The sequence below is a fragment of the Nilaparvata lugens genome, chromosome 2, assembly GCF_014356525.2.
Source record: "Nilaparvata lugens isolate BPH chromosome 2, ASM1435652v1, whole genome shotgun sequence".
NCBI lineage: Eukaryota > Metazoa > Arthropoda > Insecta > Hemiptera > Delphacidae > Nilaparvata > Nilaparvata lugens.
The window spans coordinates 58,525,861-58,539,984 of NC_052505.1; the positions used below are offsets into that span (position 1 = coordinate 58,525,861).

At 33.8% G+C, this 14,124-nt stretch overlaps 1 protein-coding gene across 2 annotated transcripts in view; it reads right to left on the minus strand.

The window, feature by feature from the left end:
* Positions 1–1,895: 1,895 nt before the first annotated feature.
* LOC111048801 overlaps positions 1,896–14,124 on the minus strand; it is a 76,807-nt gene continuing 64,578 nt past the window's right edge. The window contains exons 7-9 of one of the 2 annotated variants that reach the window (XM_022334782.2): positions 12,977–13,136; positions 11,892–12,297; positions 1,896–3,059 (exon numbers count right to left, since the gene is read on the minus strand). In XM_022334782.2, coding sequence (XP_022190474.1) covers positions 2,943–3,059; positions 11,892–12,297; positions 12,977–13,136 — 683 coding nt within the window. In that variant the 3' untranslated portion in view covers positions 1,896–2,942. Of the gene's footprint in view, positions 3,060–11,891; positions 12,298–12,976; positions 13,140–14,124 lie in introns of both variants that reach the window. The other variant, XM_022334781.2, reaches the window with a different exon arrangement.

Sequence of the window (14,124 nt, forward strand, 5' to 3'; positions counted from 1 at the left end):
TTGAAATAATATTATCATCAATCACTCACAAATTTGGGCCCATAATATACGGGCACTCACTCATGAAGATTTGTTCACTGCATGGCTGGCATCTTTCGTCATGCTGCATGGCATCATAGGCTTCATTATGTATTGGCTCGCGATTTTAATAATAAATAACTCCCTTTTAACTAAGACTTGGTAACCAAATTGATTCTGTAATATTACATTTTTTCTCACATTGGAATCGAATCTTCAATTCGAGATCTATGAAACTTTATAGTAAATATCAGAGTCATCGATAGACGGACAAACTTTTTGACTGAGAATTTTTTTATCGTAAATGATTGTTGCATTGTTCCATGGTGTCACCGAGGCTGGGTTAACAGAATTAATAGATAAATGGTTTATTTAAATAGAGATGATATATAAAAATTTAAAATAATAGTTTCAAAATAAAGTTTTATTGAGAACAAATATAAAATGTGAATTCTAAACTTGTAATTTATAATTTTGTTGTTGACGTGTCATGAAGTCATCATTGATTTTGAGATGTGGTTTTTTGTTCTGACGACGAGGCTTCCTTGTAGCTTTGTCTTTTCCTGTTCTTCTCTCTGAAACATGGCTGCTGATGGGTGTTGCAACTTTGTGCTCTTTAAATAATTTTCTATTTAAGTGAATTTATTAATGTTTTAATTTGAGTTTTAATCAGTTTATAGTGTTCTATTTTGTCTGTTTATTGATTTGTGTGTATACAAGCCAATAGCCACTGTTTTTTCAACTGTAAACTAGATAAGTATTTAGTTCGTAGTAACTGTAGATGCTTAGGCTTGTAAGATATAATTCTTTGTCTATTTGTATAATATTTTGCCAAAATTCATCTGAAGATTATAAGTTCATTTGCTCTGAAAACTGGATTTCTCATTCATAGGCGATAGATCCATTCATAGTTTATCAAGAATCTATTACATTGGAGCCGACAACTATCCTTAGGTTAATAGGTGTTAAATGCTATCCAACCGATTAAGGAAAAACTGGTAGCACGGCAATTCTTACGTTACGGGAACTCTACATTTAAATTGAATCTAGCACTCTATAAATTTTAACAGTGAAACATTTGAAACTGAAAAATAACAAATAGGAGTTACAAACCACTCTCCATTGGAATGCTCAGTTAATCTCTCTCTCTTCTCTCAGAAATTGAGAAGCAAGGCCTGTGGAAGAAAAGGTCACATGACCAGTTAATGACCAATCACTGGTCAGAAAAAATCAATCTACCAATAGGATGGCTACACTAAAGAAATGTGCTCAGATGTGCCATATAGAATAAATAAATAATTTTACAAGAAAAAATTAAACAACAAAACAAATAAGTATAGGGGAACAATGAGCAGATTTTTCAGCAGGTCAGAGTATACAATAAACAATATAATAAAATTCAAAATCGAAGCAAGCATTCAACAATCAGAGACAGACACGCCGGTTATCAGCTGACTGATAAGGTAGCCGGCTCAGTTTGCATTGACGAAAACTAACCCTTATTGTAAACAAACATTCATTATGATGTTTTAGGTTATTCGAAAACCATTTACAATATTGTTTGTGGAATCTGGATCATAATAAATAAATAATAGATTCTGTTGTTTTTTCAACAGCCGATAAAGGTGGGTAGTTGTAATTTTTAGCTCATTATTATAGAAAGTTGCTTATCAAAGCTGTTTGGCGAATCTCACCGTGAGAGTATGTATGCGAAAAGTTGTACAGCTATGATGATCATTTATAGTAGCCTATCAGATATTTAATATCGGCAACTTGTTTTCTATTATGAAAATGGGAAGTGGGATAGGGATAATGCAAACTGTTTTTGAATTCTCATCCTTATTATAATAGATAAATAAATAAATATACAGAATACATCTCACTTATATACATTGTTATTTACATTTTCTATACTATAAACAAAAAATCATCAATTACATGACATTTTTACTTTTCTATATAATTTCTAAGCTCAAAACTAATATACTTCTTGAGAAGTTAATCTCAAAGAAGATAAATCAAATTAATGTGAGATATTGTTTGAAAAATTGAAGAAATCACTTGGAGAAAATATCATTCTTCAACCCAATTGAAAAGAATCATCAGCTGGAGAGATCTCTATTACATTGATGAAAGTCATCGATGATACTGTAATAGAGTAAGGGCTCTATTATCGTGATTCGTGAAATTAGCAGGAATAGTCTATGTAGCCTATCTATAGATTTCTACATGAATTATAATGTATAATTTCATGATTTCTGAAGAGTTTAGTTCCTATTAGACCTGAGTTGAATAATTTTCAAGCTTTTTGTTATCTAAATGGAATAAGTCTAGGTCTAAACTAGTGCCAGAAGAGCTCTAATATTATTATGTTTGAGTAGGCTAAAAATCGTTAAAATTTGCCTTTTATGAACAAAATTCAGTATCCTTTTATAGAGACTGTGTTCAGCTTATAATATGATGTTAATATATAATAGACAAGAAATAGCATAATGCTATCTTTTCTCTAAGCTGGTATTGACTCTTTATCAAATTATAAAGAAATATCTCCCATCTTTGAATAGCACTCTCCATATCGCTTCAAAAATGTGGAGTTTTATTTCTCTTTATACACTAAAGTTAACTTTACTTATTAGCCTATAACAAAAAAATTGACTCAAAATCATGTTGAAAGAATTTTCTTCCATAAAAAGCACGGCCCTACATTATATTCATATAACATTACATTCAATGAGTCAAGAAAATAAGATTTGTGAACTATGATTAACTCATGTGTTCATTTTCTTGGGTTCGACTTCTACATTCGATAGGAATAATAATTATGAACACATAGAACATCTACGGTTTTCGGAGAGCCTTGTTCAATCCTGAGGAGATATATTCCACATTATTCGACTTATCAGTTGAAACGTATTTAAGATTTCCTACAACTCATTAGCGTATACCGGTGCGGGTTTCTTTCTTGTGAATCTGGAAAAGTAATCTGGTCTCCAGCATTTGCAGCTTCCAGGAACTAAAAACCAATCGTAGTACAGTCTGACCTGCAAATAACAATGAATTTATGAAAAAAGAGAACTTAAAAATGATGTGATAGAACCAACAGACAAACTAAAGCATGTCAAACACACAACAAGGCGGAGATTGCAAATCATTATCTAATCATCTCTGGACTTTCAAGTTTCAATTTGTATCAATTATAAGCGATTCGTCTCCATCCTTCCTATTGTATAATAGTGAAATATATTTTCAATTATGAATTGGTAAAATAGTGAAATTAATTATGAATAATGGAATAATGATGAAGAGTGGAATTGATTATGAATGAGAGAGTGAGTGTGAGTGAATTAATGAATCAGTGTCTCTTCGATCGCTTGTATATAATATAGATAGATGAAATAGATGACCACTGAAGCAAAATATCACAAACTGGGAACTTGAAGAGTTGAAAAAGTGACTGAAAACTTGACAAACCAGGAGCTTGAGGTGTACTGAATTTTGAAGAACTAAAAATAGGCATATAAAACCATCCTAGGTAAATAAATTAAGTAGATTTATGCAAAATTTCAAGTTTATCAGTTCAGTAGTTCGTTCAGATGTGATAATGCTTCATTCGTCTATTTCCTATCTCGCACATGAATAGACAATGATATTATTGATTCATTAATAAACCAATACAGTACAGTACACTAGTGTGCATACAGTGATCAACTCCTATTCTCTGTAATACTGATGAATTATTCAAATGGAATCGATTTTAATTCCTTCAAATATTTCAAATTACATCTTTACCGCTCCATATACATAGCAATTGATGTAATAGACAGTTAAACGTGTATCCTGAACGATTCAAGAGTACCGTAGTATACTACAATGAGTAAATAAATTTTTCATATTGATGGAGGCTAGCCCTACATGGATACATATCATGTGAGTGCGGTTGTCAAGGTCACTGTTTTGGAAACAAACTGTTTATGAAAACTAGTAGTTCTGTGAACAGTAGACCTCGCGCTCAGTACGTTACTTTGACCTGTTGTTATGTTTTCTCAAAAAATAATAGATTTATCAATTATCAATAATCAATAAAATAATTTATCAATAATTTAAAATGTCTAGAAAAATCCTGAATAAACATAGAGCTTTCTGTCCTATATCGTACCGTGACGTGTCGTCCCGGAATGTGAGTGTGAGCGCTGTTATCAGGTCTGGCTGCAACTGTCTACAACGTTGATGGAAAGATACATTTTCAAGATGTTCGATGTTTTTGAACGGGTAGTATTATAGTCAACTGTCTACTAACGTTGATGGAGAGATACATTTTCAAGATGTTCGATGTTTTTGAATGGGTAGTATTATAGTCCACTAGACAGCTGATTTATGATGAATAATTCTAAAGTCTGATTTTTACTTTCCTTGCCCTATTACCATAGGTAAGGAAAGTATTGCTTTCCAAAAAATTCAAGGTACCCTAATTTCATGTTTTCTATACGTTTCATTACTTTCCTTGCCCTATTACCATAGGTAAGGAAAGTATTGCTTTCCGAAAAAAATAAGGTACCCCAATTTCTAAATTTCTATACGTTTCAAGATCCCCTGAATCCAAAAAAGTGGTTTTTGGGTATTGGTCTGTATGTGTGTGTGTGTGTGTGTGGTGTGTGTGTGGTGTGTGTGTGTGTGTGTGTGTGTGTGTGTGTGGTGTGTGTGTGTGTGTGTTGTGTGTGTGTGTGGTGTGTGTGTGTGTGTATGAGTGTATGTGCGTCTGTGTACACGATATCTCATCTCCCAATCAACGGAATGACTTGAAATTTGGAACTTGAGGTACTTCCCCTATAAGGATCCAGATACAATTTGAACAAAAAATTTCAAGTGAAAAAGATTGAGCATGAAAATCTCTACAATTAATGTTCAGTAACATTTTCACCTAAAATCAAGTCACGTTATTCGTTATTATATCACGTTAGTCGTAATCAGTCGCTCGAGGCGAGTGGACGTCGAAATCAGTGCTCTGATAAGTGAATAGTCTTGTTTCATCGTAACCTCACTTTTGTTTTTAAATTACCGTACTTCTTAATTACGTACATAGTTTTACAGTGATGGCGCAGTGTTATTATTGTAACAGTTCTCTGCCAGATACGGATGATTTAGTGACATGTTTTGGGTGTAATAACAAATTCCATTTCCAGTGCAGTCTCAAAGAAACAACATATCGCCGAATGTCGGAGGATGAACGAAAAAAGTGGCGTTGCTTCCATGTATGCAAGAATTCGAAAAGCGCTAAAGGGAGCACATCTTCAGGTAACTTAACTACTAGCGATAATCTTGATGAGCAGGACATTCGTACACTCCTCCAACTATTGAACACTAAATTGACCAACATTGAAACTACAGTGAATTCTGTTCAGTCGAGTCAGGAGTTTTTGTCCGCTAAATATGATGAACTACTTGTAGAAATAAAAGAGCTACGTACTGAAAATAAAAAACTGACAAGTGAAATAGCCAAAATGAACGCACAATTACGGGAAAAGGATAATCACATCAACGATCTCAGCATGAAAATTAATGACCTTGAACAATACGGTAGAATAAATAACTTGGAGATTCACTGTCTTGGAGTAACTGATAAGTCTCCTCTCGATGATCTAAAACACATAGCTGATAAGATAAACGTGAAATTTAATGAAAGTGATGTGAGTGCTGCACACAGATTGCCAATCAGGAAATCCACCAAAAACTCAACAGTGAATTCTCCACCTGTGCTGATTGTGCAATTTGTCTCAAAAATTGTCCGAGCTGAATGGCTCACCAACGGCCGAGCAGCAAAACTTACTAATAAAGATCTGGGAAACTCGTCTGATAGGTCTATTTACTTCAATGAAAATCTCACAGCGTTTAATAAAAGATTATTCATGCAAGCTAAGTTACGAGCAAAACCACTTGGCTACAAATATGTATGGACCTCTCAGGGTAGAATACTAGTAAGAAAAGAGCCCCAGGCACAAGTGATCCGTATTAAGGTTGAATCGGATCTCGATAGAATCATCTGATAAGATTACTTATACCTCTGCACCAATGTTCAGTTTCAAGATTTCCGTATTTCCTTTACAACTCTCATTCTACTTTGTGCACTGGGCTTTGTATTATTGTTCTATTATTTGTAATTCAAGTACCTACCATTGTTATTTTGAAAATCTGGAATTATTCATTCATTATTAACTTATCAACCATACAGTCATGATAGATTATGATTTTCCAATTGAGGAGACGGTTTTGCCTTGCAAGGCGTTTCCAACTATTGATAGCTGGCTTGCTGATAAGTGCATTCCTTCCTCTTTATCGCTAGAGATTATTGCTCCGTTTAAAATTATCTATCTTAATATTAGGTCACTGAGACAGAATTTCAACGAACTCACTTTAGCTGTCTGTAATGCTAATATCGATATTATTTTTTTGTCAGAAATCAACATTGATTCTAATTTAAGTAGTCTTTTTCAAATTAATGGGTATAGATCTTTATACAAATGTGCCCCTAATAGATTATATCATGGCCTTGCAGCTTTCATAAAGAATAAAATAAATTTCAAGGAAATCACTGTCAACTTCAATGTAATAAATTTAGAATATATTATGTTAGACATTAAATTTAAAAACGTATCTTTCAATATAATCAGTTTGTATAGGCCACACAGTTTTCAAAAAGATAATTTCATCTCTGATCTCGAGAAACTAATACTTGAAGTTGATAATAAAGCGAATCTTATCATTTTAGGTGATACAAACCTAGATCTTTTCAAACAAAATGATCAATTTGTACAATTATATGAATCGATGTTATTATCTTATGGTTGTAAAAAAGGTATATCTATAGTCACGAGAGAAGAGCTCAGACAAAACTTGCTTACTCAAACTTGTATTGATCATTTATTTTTACGTCTACTTAGCAGTAATTTTAGTTCAAATACCGGAGTAATAAATGTAAAGATCTCTGATCACTATATTGTAGGTTGCAAAATTCGATACAACCCCCAAATAAAATCCAATCAAGATAAAGAAGAATTTAAGACAATCATTGACAGGAAAAAACGTTCATCCATTTTAAAACAGAGCGAATGGAATAGTTGTCTCTTATTTTTCTCACCCAACTTAGTATACGATAAGATAAAATTGAATTTCGACAGAGCATTGAACCAATCTAAGAAAATAATTCGTATCAAAAACAAGAAATCCAATAATTTCAAGAATAACTGGATGACTGAAGAACTTTATAATAAACTTAAAATGCGAGATGTCTTATTCAGACGCACCAAAAGTAATCCTTCGAATTCAGAATACAAAAATGAATATCAATCTTTTAGAAACAAACTAAATAAAGAAATAACACATGCTAAGAGAAATTATATAATTAAAAATTTTAATGACTCTAAAAACGATATTAGAAAGAAATGGAAGTGTATAAATGGAATTCTGGGAAGATCATCGGATGTGTCTGATGATAGAGTCCTAAACAGTTTTTCTAATAAATTCTCAACTCCCGACCAAATTTGTTCTGCTTTCGCCGACTCCTTTATAAAAAATATCAGGAATACTTCTCATTCATGTCCACTGATTCTCGATGACTCTGTCGCGGTCCCACCTAATGTAAATTTCTATCTCAGAAAAGCTACTGTTCAAGACATTAAACAAATAGTAAATAATATGGATAAAAATAAATCACCTGGTTTTGATGGTGTGGGAGTTTTGGATTTTCATATCCTTGACGACTATCTCTATATCCCTCTATGTCACTTGATCAACTTATCTATCTCAAAAGGAATTTTTCCTGACTCAATGAAGATTTCTATAGTTAAACCAATTTATAAATCTGGTGCTCGTGATAACTTTAACAATTTCAGACCTATATCTAAATTGTCAGTACCCGAGAAAATTTTTGAAAAATATTTATTCACACACTTAAATAAATACCTTTTTCAAAATAATATTCTTTCCAACTCTCAATATGGGTTTCAAAAAGGAAAAAGCACTGAGTCCCTTCTCGTAAATTTTACTAATAAAATAAACAATCTGCTAAACGACAGATATCATGTTCTTGCACTATTTATCGATTATTCTAAAGCTTTTGATACCCTTGATCACAAGATATTACTGCGAGAATTATCAAATATAGGAATTACTGGCAATGTATTGAAGTTATTCAAGAGCTATCTGACTGATAGATATTTCATGGTCAACCTGGGTGGCAATCACAGTGAATTACACAAAAATGATGATTTTGGTGTACCACAAGGAAGTATTTTAGGCCCGATTTTATATAACATCTATGTAAACTCAATTTCCAGTGTAATTAGTCATGGAGAAGTACTAACGTATGCAGATGATACTGTTCTGATAGTTGGACATAGAGATTTGAAAACAGCCCAGCAATTGATCCAACTGGATTATAACAGAATCCTAAGATGGTCCCACGACAGACATCTAATTGTTAATAGAAAAAAAACTGTATTAATGCACTTCAAGTCTCCCCATCTGAGATGCAATGAAATACCAACAGTATCAAGTCATGACTGCCATTGCCTTTATTCAAATGCTTTTCTAACTTGCAAATGTCCGCCTCTAGATCTAGTGAATAGCACCCGTTATCTTGGTATTATAATTGATTGTAGCCTGAGATGGAATCCTCATATCGATCACATTGCAAAAAGACTTCAAGCGCTAAATGCAAAAATTTATTATCTGCATAGAAACATCACTCCCGACTGCTTGTATCTAATTTATAAGTCACTGATGGAACCTATTGTTAGATATGGAATTGAAACATGGGGAAGTGCAGCAAATTATCTTTTAAAAAGAATAGAGCGAATCCAACTGAGAACATTAAACTGTATAACAACCAGAATCCCTGTCTTTAATATTGATCCTAACAACCTACAAAACATCTATATATTTTACCATACCCTATCACCCAGAAATTTTTACTTTTACAAACTTATAACACTTTTTAAATGTAATTTTCAGTATAGATTTCTTGCTCCTGCCGCACCTTACAACTTGAGATTTCCATTAATATTCCTAGTCCCCAGATTCAATAATGTATACGGCAAAAGATCCCTCCACTATGTTCTTCCCTACTTATTCAATAGACTTCCCCAAAATATTCGAGACTACACTAAAAAGGACATAATGATGTATCTTAATATTAATGCGAACACACTAAACTTATAATTTATTATATACTTAGATTATCTATAATATATATTATTATTATTATTACTATTATTTGGCTACACAATTACCAGCGAGTTTTTATATTATTTCTAAGTTCTGGCTGGCTGAAATTCTATTTTTCTCATTGTTGACACTGCCGCCTGCCTCAGCGATGAAATGTTTTATCAAGATAGTGTGAAACAATCCTTCTTTCTATTTTTCTTCTTCTTTTTCATACTTTTCAGTTGATTTTTCTTATTCAACAAACTTTGTAATGTTATTTTTTAGTTTATACTTTCCTGTTTTTATTACATTACATATTGTCTTTTTCTTTATTTATTTCGAACTTCGAATGTCATAAAAATTCCTAGTAAATTTACCTAATTATGTTCTTAATATTGTTTTTGTGATTGGGCACCCGCCGAAAAACCTACAGGTTTGGCAGGACCCTAAATTGTTTTTTTTTTGAAATTGTGAATAAAATTTATTCAATCACTTTGATTATTGACTACAATTATATGATTTCTTTCTTCAATCTCAGCTCGAAACCAGAAGCTTAGGGATGAAAATTTGAATGTAACTTGATATAATTTCTATCTAAATTAAGAACTTTAGTATTTACTTGTGATTCATGTAATGACATCATGTAATGATTCATGATTCATGTAATGACATCAAGATAATGGGACCGAGCTTCGCTCTGGAGTACAAAAGCATAAAAAATTTATTACAAAAGAAGAAATTATAATATTATTCATAATTCATACAGAAATGTTCTATGTAATCACAGTAAATTGAGATTAATTCCCAGAAGAATGCGAAAATTTCCCTCACAAAGGCCCGGTTGCACAAAAGCCGGTTGAATTTTAATCCTGATTAATTTCACATGAACCAAATCAGAGAAGACCATTTCAAAAAGATGGATCTACTGGACTTAATCAGGATTGAAAATAAACTAAAAATAGTCCGGATTAGGAATTAACAGTCAGGACAACTGGCTCTCTCAAGGCCATGGCTGCATAGAAACATAGAGAAACAGAGGAACCAATACAACAGAAGCTGAAGAAATTAGTTGCATTTCTATCACCTCACAATAAACATCAATTCAACTACCAAATGTTTGGGGAGATTGATTTTAAATTTATTTTGCTATCATCCGATCACTTTCTGTACCTATTCTTCCAGATGTTCCATGAATACTGCAATGTTTCAAAATAAGATCACTAAATTTGGTACCTCAACTACAGCTATTATATAATCTTTTTCACTTGCGCACACTACTTTCTTTCTCACGTTTTCAACAGAGTATGGAATCTTTTTTTGATCAGCTGCTAATTGAGGGACCAATAATCCTTTCTGAAAGAGCTTCAGCAATTTTTCCCAGAGTTGAGACCTGCTCCAAAATATTTTTCTCATCGCAAACGTACTCTATCCCTGATTTGATAAAAAAATGTTAGAGGCGTTTTCGAGATCCTTCAGGCATACATACATATCCACAAACACACATATTTAAACAGAAATTGTTCGCTTAGTATAATTGACTCCAATGTTTATGATTTCATTTAATGAGAGCTTATTTCACATAACAATAACAACGGGTATAAATGTCAAACATAATTGAAATCGAAACTAATAACAACTGGCATAAAAAGCGAAAATGGCAATCATAATTTTGAAATCGAAACAGTAGCTATCATCTTATCTCCATCTGATCTAATGTAAACAAATTGTAGTAAGATTCACATCAATGTGTCAGCATTATTTGAATGGGGAGCATTGATGCTATTAATGAGGTATACTGACAGTTTCAAGTGAATATCAACCTGACAAAATCATTAATTTGGTTGCCAGTTAACAACTGTTTCGAAGAGGTACTCTCTCTAGATTATAGTTCAATATTAACATATGGTATGGACATTCCAATAATTATAATTAAGAGATTGGAATAAGAAGAATATACATGCTAAAAGACAAACTTTAAACCCTTAAAAACCACCCTTAGAGTTAAAATATCGCCAAAAGATTTATCAGTGAGCACCTAGGACAAATAAGGAAGCTATATTTCAAGTTTTGTTGCAATCCATCCAGAAGTTTTCCAGAAATCGTGATCAGTGAGTCAGTGAGATAAGAATTTTATAAGTATAGATAAGAAGATGTTAAAAGATGATGTTGTATTTTTATTTTTATCTTGTTCAATGTAAACTTTTAATGAATAAAGTGTAATTACTGTTGAGGTCATTTGAAATTGTACTCATTTGCTCATTGACTGCCAGATGGCAGGAGAGTTTCTATAATTCTATATCAACTATTACTCATCAATTTATCCCTTAGGCATCGGCCGGTTCGAGAGTGTCAGTGTGAATTCAGCTCTCTTACTGCTAGCACTCCCTGTCGAGGCTTTAAGATTCAGGAAATTCATCCTGAATCTGCTTAAATATTCGTGTCATTTAATATCATAGAAAATTCGGCCTATACAATTTATTCGTGTACATAAATTTATTGCATTTTCGTTTTACGTGGAAAGTTACTCACGTTTTGTAATAGTTACAGTATTGAAAGTGAATGCCAGAACGCAAGTTTAGTTTTTTGTTTCTATTCATATTCAAATCTTAGCGTTAAATATCCAGACAGTAAATTCCATCCTAGAACCAAAGCAACCGTATTGAAAGCAACCTTACCTGAAAGCAACCAATTTCATCAATTCCGTCGCAGTGCGAAGGCTTAGAGGAGTTAGTAGAGGAGGGTGAAGGTGACGGTGGCGGTGCAGCCTGAGGAGGTGCCTGTGGCAGAGCGCGTATCTGGGGTGGCAGCTCTGAGAGGGGCGCCGACCTCTTATCAATGTGCGACTGGTGCGGCTCTTTTGAAAGGGGCGCCGACCTCTTGTGGATGTGCGGCTGATAGCCATAGCTGTGCAGGTCTTTCAGGTTGGGGGGCTCCTCGCCCGCGACGGGGGTCCGTTGAGGGGGCCGGCGACCCCCTGCGGTGGGGAGCACTGCGTCTGGGTAGAAGATCTCAGCCACTAGTAGGCTGATCCAGCGTGGGGACGACAGGCAGCCGCCTTCCATGTAGAAGCACTTGCTTTGTCTGTCAATCAATCGTAACAAATAAGGTGATGAATCATGGATAATAAATAAGAATATATGTATAAGTAAAGGATCATTTATTAGTTTCAATATAATTATGCTAAAGGTAAACCTTATTTCTCTCTCCCAATCATTTGATAATATAATGTGATATTTGTCGAAATAAAAAATATATGGATTCCATAACAGCTGTACTCATTGTGAGTTGGTTGATATTTTTTCTAGATTTCTATTTTATGGAATAGCACAACATTCTCTAATTTATTTTGATCTATTCATTCAGTCAAATATATTGACATATGAACATATTGACCTGTCAGGGATTGAACCCGAGACAACTAATTTACAAAAAATACCCTCTTGTGTCTTCATTACGACAAACTCAATTACTCAATTAAATAAAAGAATGTGTATACAACGTATATAATTATACGCATGATTTTCAACCTAATTTACTCTCTCAAAATGAATTTATTTTACTGAGTTCGTCATGTTACAAAACAATTGAAGAGTTGTGTTTAATTGTAGACACTCACACGCGCCTACAGAACCGTAGTCACTTGGACAGTATGCGTGACGTAAATATATAAAACAAATATGTAGCCTATTATCTCTATTTCATTGAGTAGCGGTGACCTGAACAAGGTTTCATCGGGGAAACAATTATTGTCAATACTCACAAGCATCTAGTGACTTCGACAGTCTGCGTGAAGTATCCCTCGTAGGGGATCTGCACGACGTAGCGCCAAATGCCCTGGTAGTTGCGGGCGAACACAGGCGTCGCGTACTCCACCTTGGCAGGGCAGGGGGTGGGGGGTCCGGCCACCGGGAGGCTGCCCTCTCCTCATCACAAATTGCATTACATTACATACACCATGAAAATGTATTTGGAGGTACTAATAATTATTTATAAAAACAAAACTTAAGCCTATTAAGTGCATGTAGCCTACAAACATGCAAAACAAAAAACGAACAGAAACCTAGATACAGTGCAACAATGCAAACATGAATAGGAACATTTTGCTACATAGTATAGTGTCTCGTGTGCTACAAACAATGAAGGGTGAAAATTATAATATACCTAAGGTAGGGTATATGTTATACGGTATCTAAAGTGAGGTCCACGTTATTAGTCTATAATGGCAGTATTATAATAACGTATAATAACGTTATTATAATGGCAGTATACGATTGACAATAGTATGTTGCTATCGTTGTCTATCATGCAACGAAGTAGATAGCGCCATTTCTCTCCAGCTTTGCAATGTTGTCAGTTGGCCAGATTTTTTTACTTTTGACAGTTACTGGACTTGCCTGATGAAGGAACAAATTGCTTTGAAAGATAAACGATTTCGACTTGATTCGGAGTTTTCTGTCTTGGATGGAAATCACTAAGAAGTTGCATTTATCCAAATGCTAATAGTCCAGGATGTACAGATGTAAACAAACGATTCTCCAGCCACCATTTTTATTCTTCATTCTACCAATAAAATACTTCAGTATACATACACAAGTTGTATAATTGATATAAAATGTATTTTTGAATAAATGAAATGATTTTTAGATATTATAACGTATCAGAAACACAAATTTAGACTTCGTCCATGCTTCAGTTAGGCTACTTTCACACGATAGGAGACATGCAACTTGAACACTGAACAGTGTTCACGTTTTTTTGTCGAAGTACATTGAGTCAAATCGTGTCTTTCACATGGTGACTCCTATCCAGGAACCTCGTTTTGTCACGTCTTTTCCCCTCGAGGCAAGCAGAGGCAAGATCTAACAACTACGCCGACGTTTGCTCAAAGTATGACTCATCACTTTTTCT